At 34.0% G+C, this 26974-nt stretch overlaps 1 protein-coding gene across 1 annotated transcript in view; it reads right to left on the minus strand.

Moving 5' to 3' along the window:
- Positions 1–26974, minus strand: part of SEMA3C (semaphorin 3C) — a 174772-nt gene that overhangs the window by 61281 nt on the left and 86517 nt on the right. The window contains exons 5-10 of the mRNA XM_045494620.1: positions 17852–17971; positions 11587–11677; positions 7310–7429; positions 5104–5246; positions 3448–3562; positions 1572–1641 (exon numbers count right to left, since the gene is read on the minus strand). Coding sequence (XP_045350576.1) covers positions 1572–1641; positions 3448–3562; positions 5104–5246; positions 7310–7429; positions 11587–11677; positions 17852–17971 — 659 coding nt within the window. The remainder of the gene's footprint in view (positions 1–1571; positions 1642–3447; positions 3563–5103; positions 5247–7309; positions 7430–11586; positions 11678–17851; positions 17972–26974) is intronic.

The following is a 26974-nucleotide window of genomic DNA, read 5'->3' on the forward strand; positions in this document are numbered from 1 at the left end:
ATCCATTTCATGGAGGCAGTAGACAATAATAAGTTACAGAAGAGTTCTCAATGTTTCCAAAATATAGGACAAGTCAAAGAGTTTCTAACTAGTTTATCTTAACAACAAAAAATAAATTCATGATTTATTCAAAAATATGAATTTGAATTCTAAGTCACTGTCAATAAAATCTATCATAATTTAACTGAAAGAAATAAATCTCATTAAGAGAAAACTGTATTTCTTGGTCTTAAGATTATTTTAACGTGAGAATGTTCTCACATTTATCCTAAAGAGTAGTCAGAGAAGTCTAAGTTGTCATAAATTATGTATTTTCCTTGTTAATGACAAAAAAAAAAAAAAAGAAAAACAAAAACAGTAAAGTCCAAAAAAAAAGTTCGTTACATTAACGCCAATATAATCTCAGAGAATGTGTTTGGATCCTTACTAAAAACTATTTCTGTTGTCACTAAGGCAGATTGACTGAAACAAACATTTCTCTGACTTACATATATCTCTTAAATTAGATGCCTAAGGGAAAACTTAGATGCCCATTGAAAAAAACAAGATATGTTATTAATCATTAGCACTGCTTCTCAGAAATGACAATTATGAATTTTTCAAAAGACTATCGGTGTTGGGGAAAACAAAAACTGTAGAAATATTTTTTTGAAACAAACATTTTCTTCTGAAGCATTTGGTTCTTTTCACTTTGTTCACTTATTTCTGAGTTAACTCAAGACCACTTTCTCTTTTAGAACACGAGTTAAACTGTTCATCCTGTAGGACATATTTTTACATATTTTATAGGGCAAATGTAAATATGACATATAATCAATATCTTTGTGATTTTATTTTTCCTTGAATGGACCATTACAGTTTACAACTATGCTGTGCTTGCCCTGCTAAAGAAGAATGCCAAAATCTTCAAATTTTTGTTTTTTGGTTGGTTTTCTAATAAAAGGCACAGATTACATTCTGCATTGGCCCTGCTATCGCTTGGGTACTGTGCTGCCTTCTGAGTAACATTCTCAGTGTAAAATAATTAAACACAAATATATCTAGGAAAAGGTGAGAAGACGGCAAGTTTTCTTGAAATATATGAAAATTAGGATTGGACATCCCAGAGAAGTTAGAAGACATTAAACCTATTTTCCAGTATATGAAATACTGCCATAAGGGACATGAAAACTAGTGCACTATTTTATTAGTTTCCAGTCATCATTTTAGATTGCTCCAGAAGTAAAACTTATTTTAGTAGAAATACCAAAAGTTTTAGGTGAATCATGGATCTTCAAACTACTTCCTTAAAACAAAATATCTTATATACTTTATTCCTACATTATAATTCATATTTTCCTTTCTTTGAGAAAAATAGCATATAATCATTATAAATACTCTGTACAAAACCATTTTGAAAGTATTAGTTCAGCTTGAATATATTTTGGTCACCAGGCAAAAGTAATAAAACAGGATGGTTATATCCTGAATGCTTTGTAAAATTAAAAACTGAAAAGAATGTTTTGTAATAATTACTGTCATTTAGTGAAGTTTATTGTTTAACACATGAGCTGTAATTGTTTAATAATTACCTTGATGTTGTAAAAATGCCATACACTAGTGTTGTCCTTGGGTTATCAGTTTCCAGCAGAAACACATCCTCTATAAAAGGAAAATATCATTCTTTTAAAGTTCCCAAGTATTAACCATATTTAAAAAAAATTTACCCCAAGAAAATAATTTCAACTATGAAAAATATTATCGAGAAGCATATTCTGGCAGTATCATTATAATCTGGAAACAACTAAGTGAACCCAATGATAGGCAATTGGTAAAGTGAATTAAATGAAATATCATACAAACACTATAGGGATGTATATAGACTGCAACCTTATGGAAACCATGCTAGTGAAGTAATATTAAGTGAAAAAAGTATAGTGGTATGTAATCTAGACTAGAATCATGTGAAAATTGTACAACTATATAACAGATTACAATAAGATTACCAGTAAGTATTTTTGGTTAGCAGAGCTATATTTTCCTATCTTCTTTTGTATGCATTTTCTAAATATCCTTTAAAGATAACATAATAGTTTTTTAAATTTAAAAAGTATTACGTTCACAGTTTCTTTTTGACATAGGGTTGGAAGCTGGAATGTGGAAGAAAACTCAAAGCGACTCTTTTCCTTATATAAAAGAAGACTGTTTTGGCTTATGGTTAAAATTGCTAGTGACATTTTTACTTAATTGATAATTTGCCTAATAACAAAAAGTTTAAAGTATATTAAGGCAAAGACAAAGGTACAGATAGTAAGGCTCAGTACCACAGAACAGAACCTGGAAGTAGATTTCTGATACGAAACCTCAGTGAATAATCAATTGTCACAATTACAAGAAAGGTCTGAATTTAGTAACATTTTTTTGCAAATAAGATTCTTGCTGGGAAATACAAAAAAAAAAAAAAAAAGATGTAACCCATTTTTATTGCTTACCTCTCAGATGATGAGGTAAAAAAAAAATCTGAGAATAGCCAGTAGTTTACATTTTAATGGGTTAAAGCAAAATAAATATCATTTCTAAATGACACTTAGTAAACATAACACTATGATGTGTATCAAGTTATTCTGATTAAAAAGAGAACTGTTTCTTGGTAGAAAGGAATCAGATCGTTAGTTCTTATTTGACCTGGTATAACTCTACTTATGTCACACATCCTGAAAGTCATTCATCTCAGGGTCACCCAAGAAGGGCTGATTAGGGTACAAATTTAATTTCCACCCTGAAACTTTCCCATCCAACTTTGATTTTGCTAATTAGCTATTAATAGTAAAAATATTTAGCTGTATTTGCATACAAACTGATTTCAAATCAGAATATTAGAATTTAAATGCACATGAAATACACATTCTTTTAGAAAAACACAAATAGGGGCGCCTGGGTGGCTCAGTTGGTTGAGCGTCCAACTTCGGCCCGGGTCATGATCTCGCAGCTTGTGGGTTCGAGCCCCGCATCAGGCTCTGTGCTGGCAGCTCAGAGCCTGGAGCCTGCTTCGGATTCTGTTTCCCTCTCTCTCTGCCCCTCCCTGGCTTACACTCTGTCTGTCTACCTCTCTCTCAAAAATAAAAACATTAAAAAAAAATTTAGAAAAGCACAAATATATCATTACTCATTTGTCAATTACACAAGCACCTCTCTTTCTGTCTCTGTCATACACAGACACACACACTCATTCACATATCTTGGGTAATTCAGTGAAGTAAATGTTTCAGTAGTGCACTCAGGGGCAAAACAGATTTAAAAAGTACTTAAAGAAATTTATGAACAGTAAACAGATCATTCATTCAAATTGGCACATGATTTATGCTGAGAACATTCATGGAATATACATCCTCTGATGAGAGGTTATTAAAATATATAAACTTTACAAACTCTTTTTCAAAAACATTTTTCAATCTCAAATCCATGTACCTAATTCATCAAAGTATGTTTCTGGGCCATCTTCATCGGTTACAGAGCACACCAGCCTCGCTTTTAAGAAGGTCGTCCACTTGTTGACAAGGCTACGCAGACCTCCAGTGTCATTCTGAAACCATTTTGAAAACACATTTCAGATGGCTTAAATAAATACTAAAGTGTATTAAAAATTCATCCTAGATTTGTATATCTTGGGGAGTTGTTATAATCCGAAGCATGCAAATGTTAACTATATCTGCATATCGAAAAAAGAGGAATATTTAAGATTTATAGTGCTTTATAAAATAGCTATAGCTATGCAATGAATTTTCTCCAATGTGGTATCAACCGAAAATATTTCAAAGAGGAGTTTAATAAATATATGCCCTAAAGCTTTCTAAATTTAACAATGTATGATGAAATACCTTTGAAATCTTATGGAGAACATATAATTTAATTTGCCTTTTCTTGATAACTCATTGTCTTCAATATGAACATAAATTATTGTATGCAGTGAAGATTATAGATGCTACTGTGGTCAGGAAAGTATGTTTATACTTCTACCAAATGGTCTCCAATTGTCTATTTTCTCTCCTTCACTTCTCTGTGTCAGCATTTAGTCCTCAGTATTTCCACTCAAATGCTTTAATATATACATTTCTCTGGCGAGGGCAGGAAAAGTGGTGTTTGGATCATTCACATACAGTCTCTACTGATTGTTTTCTGTATGTCCAGAAGCCTTTCATCCCTTCTGCTGCCTTTACTGCCTGAGGAGCAGATGACCTCCACAATCAGTGGAACACTGTAATATCTAAAAATAATGATTTTAAATACTAAACACTTGAAGAAACACTTTTGCACAAACTATGCTAATCATAAATCAGTCAGGGAAAACCTGTAAAAATCTTATACGAGAGGGCATCATGAGCTTTTTTTGAGTTGCTCCGTATACTTGCTGTTTATACACAAGACCATTTTGTTTACTGCTTTTAACTAGGACTGTATTTTATTAATGCATTTCTTAATTTTCACTGTTGTAGACAGTTCCCCAACAATTGTCCTTACTGAGGTTTTGCTGTATTTTATTCACAAGAATTATTCTGTTTCTGTGATGTACAGTTTAGCTATTTGTTTTTAATACAAATGTATTAAATGGATTAATGCATTAGGTGGAAAAGCAAAAATTAAATAAAACTTCTCATTTGTATAGGACCATGACCAAAATATTTCTTTGAATTAAGCTTTTTTATTTATCCCATATGACCGATGTGAATAAACATTAAATTAAAATGTCTTCTCTCAGGGCACTGGGGTGATTCAGTCAGTTAAGTGTCTGACTTGATTTCAGCTCAGGTCATAATCTCACAGTTCGTGGGATTGAGCCCCATGTGGGGCTCTGTGCTGACATCCTGGAGCCTGCTTAAAATTCTCTCTTTCCTCTCTCTCTGCCCTTCCTCCACTTGTGCATGCTCTCTCTCTCTCTCTCTCTCTCTCTCTTTCTCAAAATAAATAAATAAACATTTTTAAAAATCTTTAAAATGTCTCCTCTCAATATTGAGTTAATTTGTAACAGTAGATGAAAGTAGGAAAAAACTATTAGCGAAAGAAAATACATTTATACAATTTGAATTTGTGAGTCTTTCTTCAAATTAGGACAGGATTAATACTTACAGGACATATTCTAGCAATCATGGAATGAATCTGTTTTGTGCTTCTGTTATTGTCGGTCAGTTTTTCTTTGAAGAAGAAGTATACCTTAGCATCATTTGGATCCGTGCCATCTGGGATGACATGTGCATCCACAAACATAGGTTCTGGAAAAAAAAATACAAAGACTATATATATATATATACTCGTGATGGAAATCTATCTACCGTCCACCCAAGTAAACCACAGGCACATGCCTTCTCCATCCTTGGTACAGAAGAACAATTCAGTGCTCATAGGCACAAAGTCTACGAGCAGTAATTGTATTCACACAACATATTGTATTTGGAATGTCAACTGCCACAAAATATATCTATAATATAACAGCTTCAACTACTTTTCCTGGGGGGCGCTGGGTGGCTCACTCAATTGAGTGTCAGACTTCAGCTCAGCTCATGATCTCCAGTTCGTGGGTTCAGACCCTGGCTCTTTGCTGACATTTCAATGCCTGGAGCCTGCTTCGAATTGTTTCCCTGTCTCTCTGCCCCTCCCCCTTGATGCTTTTTCTCTCTGTCTCTCTCTCCCTCAAATAGAAATAAGTTTTTAAAAAAACACTATTTTTCCCTATCCACAATACATTCTAGAAGTTCAATAAATGCAAAAATTCTTTGGGCAATGATGAGTTCTAAAAAACTAAAAACGTTTCTACCAGTTATTTCCCATGGAATATAATGGCCATTTTACAGAAAAAAAGTTTGTTTTTCAAAGTATAGTTTTCAATCTAGTGCATATAATATAAACTCAAATTCGCTGAAGCAGAATGAGTAGGGAGTCCAAGATCTGAAAAACACATTTTTTTTCTTAAAATACAGCATATGAAATGAAGGGGAAATTTTTCAAGGAAAAAAATGCAGTCATTTGAAGACATAGAGGGATTCCTTATTTCAAGAACAAAAGAAGTTTTAGAATAGTCTATTTCCAGATGTACTAGTGTCATAAATTGAAGAAGTAAATGGACAATCAATGCTTTCTTGTGCCTGTCTATCAGTGAAGTAAGATGCTTCAGTGTGGTGATTCATGCTTTGCTATGCAATGTTAAGTGGATTGCCAAATTTAGGGTCAGCTATAAATCTTCCCCAGGGAGAAATGACAAAGTTCTTAGTGGTTTCTGCCTCCTCTAAACAACAGCAACTGACTGAAATTGTACATTTCAAATGTCAAATGAATATCTTTCATGATGTGAAATTCATGTGACACCCCCAAAATTGGAAACAACTGAATGCTTATAATCATAAAGTTATCATACCTATGATTTCCATTAAGTACTAAATAAAGTATAAAAATATATATATACCAGTTTTATAATTTAATAATCTAAATATAAAACAAATAGGAGGAGTTATTGAAAATATTTTAATCATTATATCTATCATAAATTTAGGAAATATTTAGATTTGACATTAAAATATTCAAGCATGATCTCGCAGTTCATGGGTTCAAGCCCTGCACTGGGCTCTGTGCTGCCAGCTCAGAGTCTGGAGCCTGCTCTGGATTCCGTGTCTCTCTCTCTCTCTGCTCCTCCCGCACTCATGCTCTCTCTCTCTCTCTCTCTCTCTCTCTCTCTCTCTGTTAAGAATAAATAAACATTGGGGCGCCTGGGTGGCGCAGTCGGTTAAGCGTCCGACTTCAGCCAGGTCACGATCTCGCGGTCCGGGAGTTCGAGCCCCGCGTCGGGCTCTGGGCTGATGGCTCAGAGCCTGGAGCCTGTTTCCGATTCTGTGTCTCCCTCTCTCTCTGCCCCTCCCCTGTTCATGCTCTGTCTCTCTCTGTCCCAAAAATAAATAAACGTTGAAAAAAAAATTAAAAAAAAAAAGAATAAATAAACATTAAACAAATAATAAAATAAAATATTCAAGCAGACTATATGAGTAAAATAGCATATTTATGTGATATATAATTGGAGAAGATTCTTAAATGTGAGCCTGTATGATAAATATCACTGTCATTTTTATTTATTAATACATCTTATGACAATTGTATGATGGTTAATAAAACGTTAGAATATGAACTATGGACTACTTCGATTATTTATTTATCCTAAATATTAAAAATAATAAAGTACAGAATTGTGACTTACATCATGGCTTTTTAAACAATTTTAACCTTTCTTCATTAGAGAATAAGATAGTTTAAAGGATGATTCTAAAAAAATGCACAAAATGTTTCTTACCACTGAGCCATTTGGAATTGTGTTGATCAGTTCTGACTGCATTCCTCTTTGTTAAACTTCGAAAAATAGCAGCATCTGTGCCCATGAAATCTATATACATTCCAGAGAAAAGCTCCTCATCTATGAAGAAGAAAATGTCAACACAATTTTAAATCTTTTTTAGAAATCAAGAGCTTGCTTATTAGATGATCACAGAAATTATAGTGTTTATAATTGTCGTTTTTCATTGTCCATCACATAAAAACATTGGATAAAATGTAATCTGATGTCATTATTGCCTGTGAGTTTACTAAAACAACTTTATTTGTTATAGAAATAAAAATTCTTCTGCCTGCACTTAATTATACTAAATACATATGTTTATATAGTATGTATCAAAATGGTGGAAATAATATATGTGTTAAAGATAATAAAATAGCTTAATTATTACTTTCTTTTAATAAATAAATAAAAACTACTATAAGAGAGAACTCAGTTTCTAATTTTGGCAGTAATTAACCAAGTGGGAATTAGGGCTAAGTCATTTAACACCTGAATCTCTATCTTGTCATCTGTAAAATACAAGAATTGGCTTATGATTTCAAAAGTTTTCACCATATTAAGAATTCCATGATTTCACCAAACAGATTGAAGATATTAGTTTTTATTGTCAAAATATTATTAATGGTAAAATTATCTTACGATTAAAAGTATATGTTTTAATTTTTATGCTATAAGGTTTCTATAAGGTAAATAAAGTGCTACTTTTTCAATTGTAACACACAATTTATTAACATTATGCTAAAAATATAATATTATGTTAATAACACACATATGATTTGCCATATGAAACCGTAAAAAATAGAATACAGAGATAAAAAAATATATTTTAAAATTAAATTACCATCATTAATGGAAAAATCAGATATTTTAATATATATTTGCACAACATGAGACATTGAGCTTATTTGTTAAGGTCCATATTAATTTTTGCCTATTAAGGAGAGTAAGCATTGAACTGGTATGTGCGACCCTAGAGTAAAAAATAGTAGTTAAATGTCTATTTAAAAAAGAATAAAATTATCAGGTCTGATCCAGGGAAAAACCATGCAGTTTTTTCTTTGACTGATGTTCTAGAATCAGTCTGGCTACCTTCAGATCATGGTCCTTTTGGCAGGACTGTAGCATTTTGAAGCACTCCAATCTCACTCCTTAGTAATAAGCAGTACCAGCTAACCGAGGACAGAATGGAGAATGAAATGTTTTTAATCTCCAATATGATCTCATCAGGTCATGAACTGGACCCCTACCAGTGAGCGAGTGGGTATGGCAGGCATTATGTTGCCCAGTTCTGCTTCCTAGTAGGGGTCTGAGGTCTGTGGGAACAGATTATAGGGAGATAACAAAATTGTCCATGAAAGCATTTTGAGCAATTTAGCTTCAAAATTCTGCGAACATTTGTGAAGCATCTACACAAGTATTCTGTAGATACAATGGTTGTGACAATTAAAATAATTTTGCAATTAATTATTTCACATTCTTTTTATACCTGATACCCCCCAAATGGTGGGTTATAAATTTCTGCTATTCAATGGATTGATTAACACAGCTGTCAATTATCGGATCTGTTTCCAGGAAGAAAAGGAAAAAGGACACTCAGAGGATGATGTATGGCAGAGAGGGCTGAGTCTAATCTTATTGCATACCACTTATTAATTATGTCGTAGCTATTACAAAAGCCTACCAGTCTAACTGGCTTCATAACCTGTCTTAAATTCTCAGTAATTTCAACAGCAAATCAGGAATAATGAAGATTCTGCTTTATTTTGTATAAGAAATAATCAATGCCACTTTAAAAAGAATTCTGAATAGAGATTTTTTTCAGAATGTTTGTGGAGGATTTATGCAAAGATAAACTTGTGCTTTTTAACGTTAATCCGAAAATACTTTGCTTTCGAATTTTACTTCCACTGGCCAGAAAAACCTCATTAGGGTCTTTATAGGTTCTTTAAGAAATGTCATCTGACTTCTTATCGTGATACAACAATGGCATGAGAAAATAGCAAAAAGCACTAAACTTGCACACTGGGTTAGATGCCACAACTATATTATGAAATTTGGAATTCTCCAATTCTTGATGCTTCTTGGCACTTTAACAGATAGAAACACTTTAAACATTCTGTGTTATTTAGTACCTTGCAATCCAACAGACATGATAAAGCCCCAAATGCCAAAATGAGATGACTACACAAATTGACTGTGTAATACTGGAGATAATATTGGAGAGAATGTTAGAGGGATAATCAATAGAACAAGTAAAATGACAAATGCAAGCTAATAAAACTTCTTTCCCCTTTTAGTTTCAGTTTTTAAGGTAAGCAAATAGTTTAATGACTCTTTGATAGTTCAAGTTCTAATGTTAATCAAAATATTGAAAGGTAGGGGCGCCTGGGTGGCGCAGTCGGTTAAGCATCCGACTTCAGCCAGGTCACGATCTCGCGGTCCGTGAGTTCGAGCCCCGCGTCAGGCTCTGGGCTGATGGCTCAGAGCCTGGAGCCTGTTTCCGATTCTGTGTCTCCCTCTCTCTCTGTCCCTCCCCCGTTCATGCTCTGTCTCTCTCTGTCCCAAAAATAAATAAACGTTGAAAAAAAAATTAAAAAAAAATATTGAAAGGTAGCAAAGGAACATAAGCATAGGAATTGAAGTCTTGGATCCTTAGTATATGAAAGTCAATAACTAATTTTGTAAACAAATCCAATTCTCTAAGGACGAAACTATTAAATGACTTAACAAGTTTAACAGGAATATTTATAGTGCCCAGTTTTAAGCCTTTTTTGTTCCAAATGATATTTGATGAGTATAATTGTTAACACAACTTTGAATTTTATTTTCATAGCATTTAACTTGAAGTAAGTAAAAACTCTACATATTTATCTAGTATTACGTAGCATACCATTTTGATAGGTGAATACAATTTTCTTCCTAATGAAAAGACTTTCCATGCACTGACTCTATTAAATAATATTTAGAAGCTTATCTGAAAAGTCCCTGCATCAGACATAATTGGGTATGTTGTGACTTCAAAGCTTTATACTTCTTGGTCCCAATGATATACTTTCATCTCCTCCCTGCCCAATCTGAATAATCATAGGAAAGAATTCACTGGATAACCTCCAAGTTTACATTTTAGTCAGTGCTGGATGTACCTGTCTTAATTTAGTTTCCAAATATGAGAAAGATGAGTTGCTACATTAAATGAATAAAAGCAAGGTGTTCTGAAAACAATAATCACCTTTCCACCTGTTCCATTATCAAGTAATGCAATTTATCACCAGCAACACATAAGAAAGCAAAGGGTAAAAGCATCTACTGTCCATTCAACACACTGAAATCCCAGATTTGTCCCCACAGGCAGCACATGTTAAGTCAGGCATATTCTGGAAGTGTCTTAATTAACCAGAAGAGAATGCCTTTAAGTGAATTACAGAAAGGCATCCAATGATTGAGATTCAAAGATATTCATTTGTTAATATATATAGCACCAAGCGACTGGGCATGCTTTTTAACTGATACATTTTATAGAAAATGAGGGGGGGGGCGTCACTTTGCTACCACCTCTTTTTAGTATAGTACCTTCTGGACAATTGATAGAGAATGTATTTGGCTAAGACATGCACTTTGTTATTCTTTCATTTGAAAGAAATACCATTTTTTTAAAAGTTTATTTTGTGGGGGAGAGAGAGCGTGAGTACATGAACAGGGGAGGGACAAAGAGAGAGGGAGAGAGTTTCTCAAGCATGCTCTACACTGCCAGCTCAGAGCCTGATGTGAGGCTTGATCTCACAAACCATGAGATCATGACCTGAGCCGAAGTCAAGAGTCAGACGCTTAACCCCCTGAGCCACCCAAGTGCTCCGAAAGAACTGCCATTTTAATTATCTGTAAAATATTGCTAAAATTTATGAGGAAAAATGGGTATACTGAATACTACAAAAACAACTACAGAAAACACTGAGAATTACTTTATATTTCATTACATGTATACAAATACACGTTTTGTAAATGTTGACATGCTCTAGAAACGACATCAGCAACATAGTAAGTGAAAAAATAATTGCTTATCATTTAATCACGAATTCTTGAAAATGAGAAACTACAATTTCTCAGTTTACAACTTTCTGTTACCTCACTCAGGTCTATCATTCATGCTACCTTCCCAATGGGCACACCATGTCATGAATTTATTATTTTTTTAATCCTTTTTATATTTCCCCCTCCCTCTTTTATTTTTGACTTACTGATCATAACAGACACCGTGTTCACATTGGGGTTGAAGGAGCAGCGTCCTTTTCCAGATTCACACTTGGAGTCAATCACGAAAACTTGGTCCTTTATTATAGACAAAATACAAATGTAGCAATAATAAGTAGCTTTATATTTAGTTAAGCAGATTGTTCTTTAATAAACAAAGCATCATCATAAATAATATGCTTTTTATTGGTTTGCCTGTGTTTTCTCAATTTACTTTGTTAAGACTTTCTTGGCCTATGTGAAGAAATTATAAATTATAAGCAAACTTCAATAGGTAAAAGTTTTCATTCTACTATAATCCCCGTGAAGCTGATTCAATAAGTTTTCAAATCTATATCAGCAAAAACCACCTGGGAATCAAGGATCATTGTAAACCTGAACTAGATAGCTTGAACACTGGCCAAAAGAAGAAAATTGTCCATAGAGGAATAATGTATACAAGGATTATAATAGTTCCAAAATAATTAAGACATTTATAAAATACAAAATTCTTATCACCACTTAATTTTGTTATATAAGCATTATACTCGGTTCAATAAAATAATTCATAATTTAGATAAAAACTGTTTTTCACTCATTTAACAAAAATTTATTGAGCATGTTTTTGACTCAACACATATTAAATAGTTGCTTCAGGGCCAGCTTATTAAGCATTTACTATATGCCAGACACCAACAAAACATGAGGAATACAGTAAACCAGACAAAAATCTTCTTCCTCAAGTAATTTATAATATAATGATGGAAAATATGAATATAAAAAGAATACTACACAAAACATAGAATATGTTACATGGTGCTCAGTGGGCAGGACAAAAATTAAGCAGAAAATGGAACTAGGGAAACCCAGGGATGAGAGGTAATAATTCAATTTGAAATATAATGGTCAGCGTAGCCTTACAGAGAGGGAATATTTTGCTTGTATATTTATCTTATTCTTAAATAAAGTCAGTAAAAGCTACTACTAAAATTCAAAGACCAAAGTTTTCACTTTTGTAGGTTGCGTGAGATTATGGAGGATCTTAATTATTAAGCTAAGGTTTTTCAAAATTTTCCTGAAAGAAATTCAGTTTCAATATTTTTGAGTATGGAAATGAAAGAATCAAAACACTGCTTAAGAAGATTGGGTCTCACCTTGGTGTTTTAAGAAGATTGAGAAAGGCAGTTATAAAAACAGACACTGTATTAAAGAAAATAGATTTGTTTTCAAGTGCAGTAGTCCAGGAATTAGGTAATAATACTCTGACATGCCAGGATCTCAGTGATCATGGTGAGAGGAGTAAAGATGCAAGAGAATTTGTAAAGTAAAAATCAACACAGCTCGGCAATCAATTACCAACTGGATGTGGTTCAAGGAAGAGGAAGAAAACAAAGATGATTCTGAAGTTTTGACTCCTTAAAGAAAATAAAACTAGTTCATTTTTGTTACATTGATTTTGATGTGTTGTCAGAATATCACTGACATGATGGGGGAATCATAGAACTTAAAAAAAATCACAGTCCTCTATCCTGGAAAAGTCTTACCGAATGATTTTCTTCAATGAATTAACTCTACAGATGAGGAAAATATAACTTGCACAAGATCATGTAGTTAAATTATGACAAAATTAAAGTTAAAATTCAGTCTCCTGACTCCTCACTATGTCTATTTTCCAAAGAGTCAGTATTTATACAATGACCTTACTTAACAAATAATTGAGGAAAAGCAATGAAGTTTAGTAAAGCCAGCTGTGATCAGTTAGCCAGAGATGTACATATATTATACTAAAAAAGTGAGAGTTGGCATTGCAGGAGTTGATGAAATTGCTTAGGTACCACTTGCTCTCCACTGAACGATTTCTTTATTTTACAGCGTCCTCATTCTCACACAGTTATAGTCTAGATCTTGTCATCACCAGAAAAAGTATGGTCCACCAGAATAATCACTAACTCAAGCACATAGCAACAAATCTTCAATTTTATCTCCTTTCCATTTTTTCTCAGTTCATCAGCCTTCTGTCTTCCTGACTTCTTTGTTAACCCGTATAAATTCAATGCTATTTATTTTCAATATGTTTTTTGCAGAAATATTAAGTTCCTTGAATCTGCGATTTTTTTCATTGAAACCACAGCCTGGAAGGGTATGTCTACCTGTACATTCTCCATACTTGTTTCCACATATCTAAGTATTTTGCAGAAGGTAGTCCAAAAAGGTAAATTCAACAAAAATAATGATTTTTTGGTCACCAACACAAAATGGATCCTTATACAGCTCAGCAAACTTTCAAGGACACTCATATCAATTGATTATTCCATTAATAATTTCAAACCACTGTCACTATAGACAAATCTATTAACAAATGATTGATCATATAATTGCAGATTAAGTGAAGCCTTTAAATGAGATGTCTTTAACTTCTTACTACCAAACACATAAATACACATACACTAATACATGCATTAGCACATTCTTGTTCCCGCCTCTCTACTTCTCTGACTGTTTCTTCTTAGTCATGTTTGAAGGTCCTTTCCCCCATCTTGCCCTTAAATTAAGAAACCCTCAAGTCTCAAGCATAATCACTCTTCTTTTTTCACACAGTACTCTGCATGATTAAACTCTTGCATTTCCTGGGCTTCAGTTATTCTAGTAAAACAACGACTCAAACATTTATATAGCCAACTTTATATTCAACTGCCTACTTGACATTTCTACTTGGATCTTTCAACAGCAACTCAGACTCAAGAGAACCCAACCCAGGCTTAAAACCTTAACCTCAAACATGATTTTCTTTGTTCTCTCTCATCTCAGTTCATGACAACTATATAACTAAAGAAGCCAAAAACCAAAAATGAAAAACAAACAACAAAAATGTCAATACCTGTATCATTGTAAATTTCCTTCTATATAGCCAAATCCACCACTGTCAACTACACCATCTTACACTTTGTGCTTATCTTTCTGTCTTTATTGCCCCTCCCCTGAGTATAATAATTTCTTTCTTGGCCTATTATATCCATTCTCTAACTGATCTCACCACAGCCCTCTCAACCCCTCCCTACCCTCAATCATTTATAATACAATACACAGTGACAACACAATGCTTTCCTTGCCATTTTCTGCTTAAGATCATTCCAGTTGCTTCTCCTTTGACACAAGATAAAGATCAATATCTTAAAGGTAGCTTACAAGTTCTAATATAATTTTGTGTCAGTCATTATCATTAAATAAATACATATTTGTAGATCGAATCAATAAAAGAGAAATAAATAGGACCAGAAAGAGAGTAAGTGGTGAAAAATTAGGAAAGAAGGCATGGCAAAATGTTTCATGGTTATAGGTGCTAATAAAGGCATTGAAAAATAGGGGGCATGGCCAACATGTTATAGATCGGTCAAGGAAAAAGGATGCAGATTAAGGGAATTAATTTGATCACTGAGGACTTTTGGCCACTAGAAAATAGTTTTAGTTTATGGGTAGCAATGAATGTCAGATCAGAAAGGTTTAATAATGATATGAAAAACAGGAATGTAAAACAGAAAACATACCCTACTAGTCTGAGAAGTTTTGTGATCAGTAAAAGAGGGAAAAAAGAAGTTGAAGAAAGTCACAGACCCAAGATAATTATTTAAGGAAAAGAAACATGATCCTATTTTTAAACAGGAAAAAAAGTAAATGCAAGAGAAAGGAAATGAAGATATAAAACAGTAATAAAGGTTATTGATAAAAGCACTTTATTGAGAAGGAAAATGGACAACTTTTTTTCTGACAAAAGGAAAGCTACAAAAAGACACATAAGCAGAAAAGTTTGGTGACTAATTTGCTTCAAATGGCACAGGGAATGATTTGAATGCCTGTGTTATGCTTGGTCATTCAAAGGTAAGGTTATCTGCTTAATGACTGGCAGAGTCAGAGGCTTAAATGGTATTCAACTGCTGGAACCAATGTATGGAGACATCTTATAAAATCAACCAAAAATGAGATGTAGGAATAGTCCATGAATGTGTAGTGAAATTAACCCACTACTTATTTTTGTTAATGTTTTATTTATTATTTCAAGTCATTATTTATTTGTGTTGCTTTATCTTTTTCCAGGAACAAAAGACAGGGGATGAAGACAGCAGACAGAAGAGAAGAACCGTGGTTAGGAATTGGTGTAGCAAGGACTGCAGGCATTTTGGATGGGCATCACTGAAATGTTCTAGGAAAGCTCTGAATCAGTCTCACAGAATAATGGGAGACTCATAGGGTATAATGAAAGTGTGTGATGTTCCAAATGTGGAGTAGGCTCAGAAACGCTCTCTGAGAAAAAAATGAATGACTATTTGACAGATAGATAGAAGGTGGTCGATAGTATCTAAGAAATAAAACTGAATAAGTGATGATTATGTGACCCTAATTTGGTTCACTGTCAAACTGGTTGTAAATACAGGAAAAATACCATATCTCAGTATCAGCACATGGTGTTACTAGTAAGTACTATCTCTGGTCATTATAAAATGCAATGATAGTGATGCATAAGAAGGAAAATTCTCTCAAAATACAACCTCTCGGTATCATGTCTTCATTTTACACTAGGGGATCTTTTATCCTAAAGAAAATAAATACAGGAGATGTTCGATAAACTACATAGTCTATATTTCTGTTACTGTTGACATACTATAGATACATAAAAATGATGTTATGGTAAAACCCTTTGACTTGAACTGACTGCATACAAAGCTTAAAATTCATTAACTCTTTTCATACTTAAATTGGCACTTAAGATGTTCACATATTATTTAAAGAGATTAATTAATGGAAATGCTTCCCCTTTGAAATATATCTTTTGAAGTGAGACTAAAGTAGTTCATATATTTAGTAAAGTGATTAAATTTTATTCCATGCTGGTTTTCCAAAGGAGATTATTTTTTGGACCGACTTTCCAATTAAGCCTTGAAGTGCATAGTGGGCAATTTGTACATGGGAAAATGATTTTATTTGAAATCTGTGCTCTGAAAACTGCTATGCTATTGTTGGCGACTACAGTGAGTGCACAGCCTTCAGTGGCGTGTCTGACAGATGGCAGACGTCTGGGGCAGTAGTTTATTTAATCAATTGATCACAGGCATGTGGTTCTAATGACAAGTTCAATGTAGCCAACGTACTTTTCCAAGAGGCATAGTTCTACTTTTCTTTAAGAATTGTAATATTTCGTATCATCTTGAACCACTTGGAAATGCCTCATTTGGGGGTCAACTTCTAACCACTCAGTTATGTTTAAATGACTTTTTATTTACCAAAAGATATGTATGTATAAATTACATGTCCGAAAAAAATTTAATAGTAAAGTAATACAAAGAGAATCATTATTCAATTATATTTGTACTAAAGTAGATTAATCTTTGTTAAGGGAGAATAAACTTAATAAGATATAGCAGTAGCAACATTTAATTTTTTTAACAGCTCTAATCTCTAAAATTGAATTAATATATAAGAACTGGAGATTCTAGATTTAAGTTGCATAACGGAAACAAAGCAAGATAATTTGAAATGATTAAGTTTTTTAAATGCTTACATTTGTTAAAACAACATGTTTGACTAAAAGAAGAAGGAAAAACTCTTTGGTCTAATGCATACTTTTCTTAAGTCAATAATTTTAAACTGGGACAAACACGGTTTTAAATCTCATAGGTGAAGTTCAACCAGCTTGTATTTATCTATACATTAGGTATACATTTAGTGTTTAGCAAATGTTTTTGTTCAAAGAACCCCAAGTCATTTTAACTAATGTAGGAAAAAGGATAGAAAAGCCTAGTGTAGACTAATGTTTGTCTAAAATCAAAGTATGACCTATTAATTATAGAAACTTCTTTTCAGCAAAGACACCTGGCATCCTGCTTTATATATCTCTTACAGGTATCTCATAAAAGTTTACCAAGTTTGAAAGTTAAATAAAAAATCACTTAAAATAGGTTTAAGGAAGTGAGTTTATACTACAATATTTCTATAATTTGGAATAAGCATTTTTGATACCTTCCTTTGTAAATAGTTATAAAATTATATCACTTTTATTTCCTTTGTCTCTTGCAGATTTTTTATTCAGAAGTTATATAAAACAGCTACACTCAAAGTAACTTGGGGGACAGTAACCAAATGGAATATATTTAGAGTTAAAAGGGCTTGAAGGTTTTTAATGGCTACTGATGATAATTCCAAGTTTTTACTCTCAAATACAGTTTTAAGAAATCTTTGAAACTCACACCATAACTAAAAACGAAAAACTTTTACACTTACCTCTGATCTTCTCCCTCTATTCAAATAAGTACACACTGGGCTGAAAGCCCCACTGCCACAAACGTACAAGTGAGTGCGGTTGAAAGCTTGAATTACACGGACGAAGTTCCCACAGCCATGCTAAAAGAGTAGGTGAATAAGCAGTTAGTAATAAAGGACTTTTATTGCTATTTCTAAGTAGTCCTGTCATACTTCGCTATATATTTTCCTTTCTGCTCTCACTTTTTTGTTGTTGTTAGGAGATAACAAGAGAACAACATGGTTTATTTTATTGGTTTACTTCAGCAAGAAGGTAGTTCAACTTAATGAGTAAAATGGCATATCTGTCTCATATTTCAATATTTTATATACTGTGTTTTTATGTTCTGAAACTTTATGAACTTACCCTTTACCTGAAAAAATTGAGAAATTGAAAAGTACACCAAATTGTTTCCTCAAATTTTCATCAATATGTTATACACACACACACACACACACACATATTATAAACATGTTTTTAATGAAATTGTGCTTATACAAGGTCCATATCATCGTGAGTACACAATGGCAAACACTATTAGCTTTTAGAGTTGGTGAATGAAACAAGCCATAAACAAAATGCCAGCACTGTGATGCGATTATTATCTCTCTGCCCTTCATCCCCTAAAATACCTTCTTCCCCAGTCTTCTTTCTCACCTGCTCCTACTCCAACCATTGGAAATGTTGTCATTGGTTCACTCAATGAAATGCAAAATAATTATTGTAATTATAAGTTGACTATGACCTTGCACAAGTATATAAACACAGTCTGCACCAAAGGCAGACCCCTGTGACTGAAGTAATCATTGCATGTCTATATTGCTATGTTCACTAGACTTTGCTGACTACAAATTAATCAAGCCTGAAACTGAATTTTGTTTTCTTTGCATTTTTTTCACAAAGAACATCATTAAAAATGTTATAGATTATAAAAATTTTTTATAAATATTTTAAAAGTTAACACTGGTTTTCCCATGGGTGGTCAGACAACATATATTTCTTTTTTCTCTTCCAGGTACCATATTATTAATTTTTTATAATGCACATCTATTATTTGAAAAGTAAAAAAAAAAAAAAACAAAACAATTCTGTTAAAGTAGAAGTTAAAGATTTTAGAAGTTAAATTTAAAGTCAATATTATTTTACATTTTCTCAAAATTTTCTCCTTTTTTATAAGTACTTGCCAGCCATTATATATACTTAATTTTTATGTAGTAATTTTATACATATGTTTCTATTATGGATTTTATTATGAAATAATCATTAACTCAGCTGCCAAAGAAATTAATCCTTACAGACCAGACTATACACCTATTCTTATTTTAAGACATTAAGAATTTTTGTTAAATAGATAGTATCACCGTATCTTGACACCTGTTTATAGAGGTACTTGGAAATTGACTATGTAACTGCAGATGATAATGTGTTTCTCTGTAGAAAAAGAATAGATGAAGTATGGTGTGTATATAACATGTCTACATTAGGGATATCAGTGAGCAATGAGCCTTGTGTTTACTTTTTTCACATCCAAGTTTAGTTATTTTAGGATTCTGTATATACTATTTTCCCATAAGACATGAATCCAATTCAATTCTATTAATAACAGATTATATGTCCTCTTGAGTTTTGTAGACAGTTTACTATCATGAATGATTGGTATTGATAAAAAAGAAGGATGGCACTAATATGTTTTATATTTCAAGTACAGATTATACTTGTTTCATGTATATTTCTATATACATTTTATATTTACTTATTATAGCCAATATCTGTTGATAATTTATTATGTTCTAGACATTGGAATGATCATTTTATATATTTAACCTGTTTTTACTTCCCAGGACGTTTTATTTTTACCTTTATAGCTCATATTTATTGAGAGTACTTTATGCCACTTGGGCATTTAACATTCATTGAATTTGTACAAGTCCTTTTAGAAAAATGAAGCTTAGAGCTTTTTTAGTTAACTTGCTTAATGCCATTGATCTAGAAACAGGTAAAACAGATTTTCAAACACAAATATGTCTAACATTAAATCTTGTACTTTTGGGGGTGCCTGGGTGGCTCAGTCAGTTAAGCATCCAACTTCAGCTCAGGTCATGATCTTGTGGTTCATGAGTTCGAGCCCCGCATCGGGTTCTGTGCTGACAGCTCAGAGCCTGGAGCCTGCTTTGGATTCTGTGTCTCCCTCTCTCTGGGCCCCTCCCCCACTTGAACTCCATCTCTTTCTCTCTCTCTCTCTCTCTCTCTCAAAAGTAAATAAAAAATTTACATATTTAGAAGAATCTTTAAAAAGATCTTGTACTTTTAATCACTTTGTATTTTGTCTTTGGGTGAGGAATCCACACTTGGTAGAGTGGAGTTTTTACAAGTTATTGATATTTACAGAGCTCTTAAGCCTTTGATATTAATTGTTTTTTAATCCTCAAAGCAATGTTCCCATTAAAGTATTAGTTCCATTTTATTGATAAGGAAATTGAGTCCCCAAAAGGTTAAATGAAGTGCTCTAAGTTTTATTAAGTGACTGAGCTGTGTCTTGAACCATGGCTAGCCTCCAACATCCAGCTTTTCTTTTTTTTTTTTTTTTATTTTTTTTAAATTTTTTTTTTTCAACGTTTTTATTTTATTTTTGGGACAGAGAGAGACAGAGCATGAACGGGGGAGGGGCAGAGAGAGAGGGAGACACAGAATTGGAAACAGGCTCCAGGCTCTGAGCCATCAGCCCAGAGCCCGACGCGGGGCTCGAACTCACGGACCGCGAGATCGTGACCTGGCTGAAGTCGGACGCTTAACCGACTGCGCCACCCAGGCGCCCCCAACATCCAGCTTTTCTAAAGAAAGGGGTTGAGGGACGCCTGGGTGGCTCAGTCGGTTGAGTGTCCGACTTTGGCTCAGGTCATGATCTCACAGTTCGTGAGTTTGAGCCCCGCGTCAGGCTCTGTGCTGACAACTCAGAGCCTGGAACTTGCTTCAGATTCTGTGACTCCCTCTCACTCTCTCTCTGCTCCTTCCCTGCTCACATGCTCTCTCTCTTTCAAAAATAAATAAAGATTAAAAAAAAAGAAAAGAAAAGAAAAGAATGGGGTTGAGGGGTACCTGGGTGGCTCAGTCGGTTAAGCATCTGGCTCTTGATTTCAGTTCAGGTCATGTTCTCATGGTTCACGAGATAGAGCCCCATGTCAGGCTCTGCACTGACAGCAGGGAGCCTGCCTGGGATTCTCTGTCTCTCTCTCTGCCCCACCCTTGCTTGTGCTCTCTTTTTCTCTCTCTCTCTCTCTCAAAATAAATAAATAAATATGAAAAAAAATTAAAGAAAGGGATTGATTAACCATGAGACAGATTTTCAGAGTACCTGATGATGCTCAGTGTGCCCCACCAACGTTCCCCAGAGAGATAAACACAAAGGAAAAAAAAAAGCAAGTTAATTACTGAAAATCATTTTCTAGTTACTTTCCATTTCCATAGTTTCTGTCCACGTTATTTCTGATTTAGACCATAGCAACCATATCATTCTTATCCAGCAAATACTTACTGAACTCATTCTATAATTTGCATATCGTGTCAAAGACACTGAAATGAATAGATTCATCCTTTCAGACGAAGGAAGCCATGATACATCAGGTTTAGTAGATACTATAGCAGAGTTACACTTTTTAAAAATGTGCTATAGGAGGAAAGAATCCGAGAGAATGAGTAATGCTGACCTGGATGTAAAGGGTTTGAGAAGGGGGTGTCATTTTAGCTGGAACTTGAAGAATAAGCAGAGATTTTGATAGGCCAAAGCATAAGGAAAGAGCATTCCAAAAGAAAGTAGAGCATAAACAAAATAATGGAGGCATGACAGAGCAGGATTTACTTTGAAAGAGGTGCCTAGAGGGGATAGTGAATTACTGTGTGACGAAACCAGAGAGGCAATTAGAGTTGGCCTGTCATCATGCCACAGTCTTCAGATGGGAAGTAGACAGTGGATTCAAGTGTATAAAGTTCAGAGCTAACTGACCTAGGTCAAACTTCAGCTTTACCTTTCAGTGGCTGTTTGAACTTGAGACATTTACTTAGCTTCTCTGTGTTTCAGTCTTTTTATCTTTAAATGGTGATGATTACATTTGTTGTCAGCAATATACTAATAAGCTCGTGGAATAGTGTCTGGCACATAATAAATATGCACAACGTCAGATATTGGACTCTTTCATATGTATTTTTTATTTCAGTTGTTAGGACAAATCCGGTGAAGTGGACAGGGCATTTGTCCTGCACAGAGCTTAGTATAGGTTCTGATCATAGCAGACATCTATGAAAGGTTTAGAGAATGAGCCTTCAGTGCAGTTCAATACTGTGGATGCTTTTTTTAAAAAATTCCTTTTCAAAACTATTTCCTAGTACAATGCTGTATGAAGTATAACGGTGTTAACATTAGGTAGAACATAGTACCATTTTATTTATATACCTATATATTTCAAACAATAAAATGCTGAAAAAGTATACCCTGAATCTTTTAAAAATGTTTATTTATTTTTGAGAGAGAGAGAGAGAGAGAGAGCATAAGCACACACATGAGTCAGGGAGGGGCAGAGGGACAGGGAGACAGAGAATCCCAAGTAGGCTCCTAGGCTGTCAACGCAGAGCCCCACAAGGGGCTTGATCTCCTAGATTGTGAGATCATGACCTGAGCTGAAACCAAGAGTTAACCACTTAACTGACCATGCAACTCAGGCACCCCTACACCCAATTTTTAAGTTGTTACATTTTGATAGTGGAATTTTTTTAATTTATGTACTAGTAATATACCACTTACTGTGCTCTATATACTATTCTAAGCTCTCTTCAAATATTAACTCATTAAACATCATAATAACAACTCATAGGTACTATAAGAATGCCCATTATGCAGACAAGAAAACTGAGGCACAGTGAGGTTAAGTCTACAGGGTCAAAGAGATAAGAAGAGATGGTTTTCTGTTGCTGTTTACATGCTTTTCTAGGCCTTCAAACATTTCTGCATTGAACATATATTTGTTATGATATTTTTAGCATAAATGTTTTTGAAAACGTATCCTGGAACACAGACGTGGACTTTAAAAATATTGACTCTTCATGGCCCATACTATGCAATGGAGGAAAAAAATCCCTCTTATTCTTTTCTTCTTGGCCTACACTTCTTTGGTTTAGACAATAAATCAAGATATATGATAAATGTATTTCTTTTAAAATTTTTAATGTTTATTTATTTTTGAGAGAGACAGAGACAGAGCGTGAGTGGGCGAGGTGGGCAGAGAGAGGGAGACACAGAGCTCGAAGCAGGCTCCAGGCTCTGAGCTGTCAGCACAGAGCCCGACCTGGGGTTCAAACCCATGAACTGTGAGATCATGACCTGAACTGAAGTCGGCACTTAGCTAACCGAGCCACCCAAGTGCCCTGATAAATATATTTCTAAAGAAAATAGATTTTCCAGTAGTTCGGGATCCTTTGGTCACATAAATATGGAAACTGACACTCTACAATTAATAAAAAAAGTTTGACATTGTGGGCATGTAACTCACATATGTCTAAATATATGTAATCCTGCTTAAATTTTCAACAATCTCTTACAGTATTTACTTAGTGCATTCATTATGCCCTATCTCATTGGATATGTCTGACAGCACGTGCTACTGTTTAAGCTCAATTTATTTAGAGTATGAATAAATTATTAACATTTAGAAATAAATGAAGCATGTAGGAGTGAATACATATAGGCCCAGAGGGAAATGGGAGGCAGGTTATAGTCTTTTAGCTAGGCAGAAAATTAGTTCTATTCCCACTAGGACAATGTATTTTCTTTATAAGCCTTAGTTTATTATAATATTATGATATTTTATTTCTGGGATCAAACTTTAGCTTCTCTTGAATTATTGTCTAATAATTAAGTGTTATTTTTTCTAGCTTTAATTAAAATTTGGTATGTTAAGAAATCTAAAGGAATAAGTGATACTTGATTCCATGGTGTATATTTTCTTTCAGTTGCTAAAGCAGTATGGATTTTAATTGTCAACTAGTTTAAGTTTTGCCTAGTAGATGATTACTATAATATTTAAAATAAAAATATTTTAATTTAACTAAAATGAACTTCTAAAATAAGTGCATAATGAATTTATTACAAACATTATTAATTGAAGGGCACAAATACACTCATCATCCACCATGTCCTACCTCTAACTCCCGACAATCACTTAAAACAAATTCCCAGGCTTGCTTGTTTCTATCTCCACTTTTTCAGATCTTGTTTAAATTGTATTAAGTGTCTAGATAAAGATCTGAGCACAGAGAATAATGACACTACACAGTATTTCCAATCAGTGAGTGGAGGGTTATAGTTAAAAATGCAGTGAAATATATGACAGAGTGTTTCAGGCATACACACAATAACAGCTAGCCCAGTCCTGGGTGGGCAGAGAAGACTTCCCAGAGAAGTGACATCTGCACTGTCACTTGAGAGGAGGAACAGATGATTTCCAGGCTAAAAAGATGGGAAGATAATTGAACAAGGAGAGAGTCACATGTGATTTGTGCCAAAGGCGGAAAGAGGAAAAGGGTATAACTTATTTGAATTTCAGTATCACTAAAATAAAATAAAGATAAAGGTTAACATAGACCCAACACAGTTGCCATCAAGTCTATCAAATCTTCCCCAAATATCCCAACTTTAGTGTGTTTTTTCTTTGTATCTTGTGTGTATACTTAGCATTTAGCAAACTCTTCCTGGTGAAATGGCATGCTTTACCAGATAAAAGTTCAGGATCCAGAGCCAAAATGTGCCTGAGCCAGGCAGTGGCCTCCTTCCCACTTGCTAGCAGGGCAGGTTTGGTAAGTTCCTCACTCTCTTAGTGAGGTCTCTTGATCTTAAAAATGTGAACGGTGACAATAATGTCCATCTTGTAGCATTGTTGTGAGGATTAAAAGAAAGCCTTAGAACAGTGCCTGGCTCACTCTATTAAATGTTGGCTACTATTATTTGATAGTTATTGCATATATGTTTCATCATCTCTAGTATATTGTAAACACACCTAAAGGTAGATGCTCTACTTTGGTTTCTTCACAATGGCTAACTGATTTCTACAAAATAAAATATTCAATTCCTCTGTTTTTAAATAAAATATTATTAGGTATTTATTGTAACAGAATTAATATTAATTCTCAAATATTTAGTTTTATTAAAGAATGTAATAAAAATGTCATGCTCTAGAACTGTAAAGACTGATTTAGCATCACTTTTCTACCACTGGTCTTTTTTTTGTGGCCTGTTTAAAAGACACTTCTCTATAAGTATTTCACATGTATGAAATGAGTTAGATTCTCTTCTCTTGCAAAGACAAAACATGTATTTGATAGAGTTAGGCTGATTATTTCTCAGGACCCAACAATGTTGGCTGTACTGGAAGAGAATTCTTCACCAGTTACTTCTGTTATGTATACTACTTTGCAGTATAGCAGAATTTAAAGATATCCATGAACGATATTACAACATGAGTAAACTATGGGAAAATGTAAGCATGTATTGAAGATTTCATCTAATGGCTCTTAATTATAAGAAAGCAAATGACAGAGCATTTTTATTTTGCCAAAGGGAGAAAGACATCAAATGATTTGGCTGAGATTCTTCACAAAAGCAACAGCAATCTTTGGAAAGAGAATGTGCAATGGTATCTAAATCCAACATATCCTGTCTTTGACAGTTCGTATGAATGGGAAATGAAAATCTTTTTGAACAAAGAGGACAATTAAATTCAGTAATTACAGCCACAGGATATTACTGTGGCAAAGGGCAAGACATGATAGGATCCATAAGAATGGCTAAAAACTTTATTTTAGGGAGATTAAAATGTTAGAGAATAAAAAAATATTTAAATTCATGCATAATTATAGAAATAATAGCTTCATGAGACAAAAAAAAAAAAAAAAAAAAAAGACTTCTCCACAACATTATACTTCACTCTACTACTGGTTCCCTAGAAGACAAGTATGCACATTTCTCTGGATTTTTTCCTGTAGACTACGGCCCAGCAGATCTCGTGGGTAACAAATATGCCTGTGCAACTCCTTCAGCCCATTTTTAAATTTCCCTTAGAAGATCAGTTATAAAACTGAAAAAGCGAGACCCAGAGCTAAGTCACTCCCAGTGAGTTCTCTCAACAACACCCTCCAGTGAGACCCAGAGATACTACATGTCAGAGTCTTCCATGACTCTGTCTCGCACCAGGCATTTTCCGAACCTCATACCTGGACTGTTGAGAGTCAGCGAAGATAAAATTTTAATTCCCATGCTTCCTTTTTCCACAAGAATTATTTTTTTCCTTGAGCCACCATGATGAATCTCTGAAACCCTCACTCTGAAGGCTCAGTGCATAGACTGAGCCGCTGAAATCAGCATTTCTTATCTCTACACTTACAATAAGTGCTTAGTCAACATTTTTCACACTAGCTCAAGGTCGTATTTCTTTCTTTCTAAATTTTTTTTAATGTTGATTTATTCTTTGAGAGAGAGAGAGAGAGAGAGAGAGAGAGAGAGAGAGAGAGAGATAGCATGAGCAGGGGAGGCGCAGAGAAAGAGGGAGACACAGAATCTGAAGCAGGCTTCAGGCTCCATCTGAGCTGTCAGCACAGAGCCCAACGTGGGGCTTGAACTCACAGACCGTGAGTGAGATCATGACCTGAGCCAAAGTCAGTCACTCAACCAACTGAGCCACCTAGACACCCCTCAAGGTCATATTTCTTTAGACCTCAGATTTCATTGTGTGTATGTGTGTGTACAAGTACTAGTTTTTCTATCCAACTGCCATATTTAAATTGCATACCTGCATAAGCACATATTTCTATGCTCATTTGATTAACGTTGGCTTCTCCAATATGATAATAAAGTTGAGAAGAGTCAGATTGTGCCTATTGTGGCACAAATTATGTCTGTAGCAATTAATACTATGCCAGACACATAATAGGGGCTCAATCAATATTGGTTGAATGAATGAGTGAAAGAGTGAATAAATGCATAAAAAACTTCTCTACCAAATTACTTGTAAAAGAGTGGGTAATTCTGATATATGGTTCCATTATGATATTTTCTGTGATTT

Source organism: Leopardus geoffroyi, chromosome A2, assembly GCF_018350155.1.
Source record: "Leopardus geoffroyi isolate Oge1 chromosome A2, O.geoffroyi_Oge1_pat1.0, whole genome shotgun sequence".
In the NCBI taxonomy this organism is placed as follows: domain Eukaryota; kingdom Metazoa; phylum Chordata; class Mammalia; order Carnivora; family Felidae; genus Leopardus; species Leopardus geoffroyi.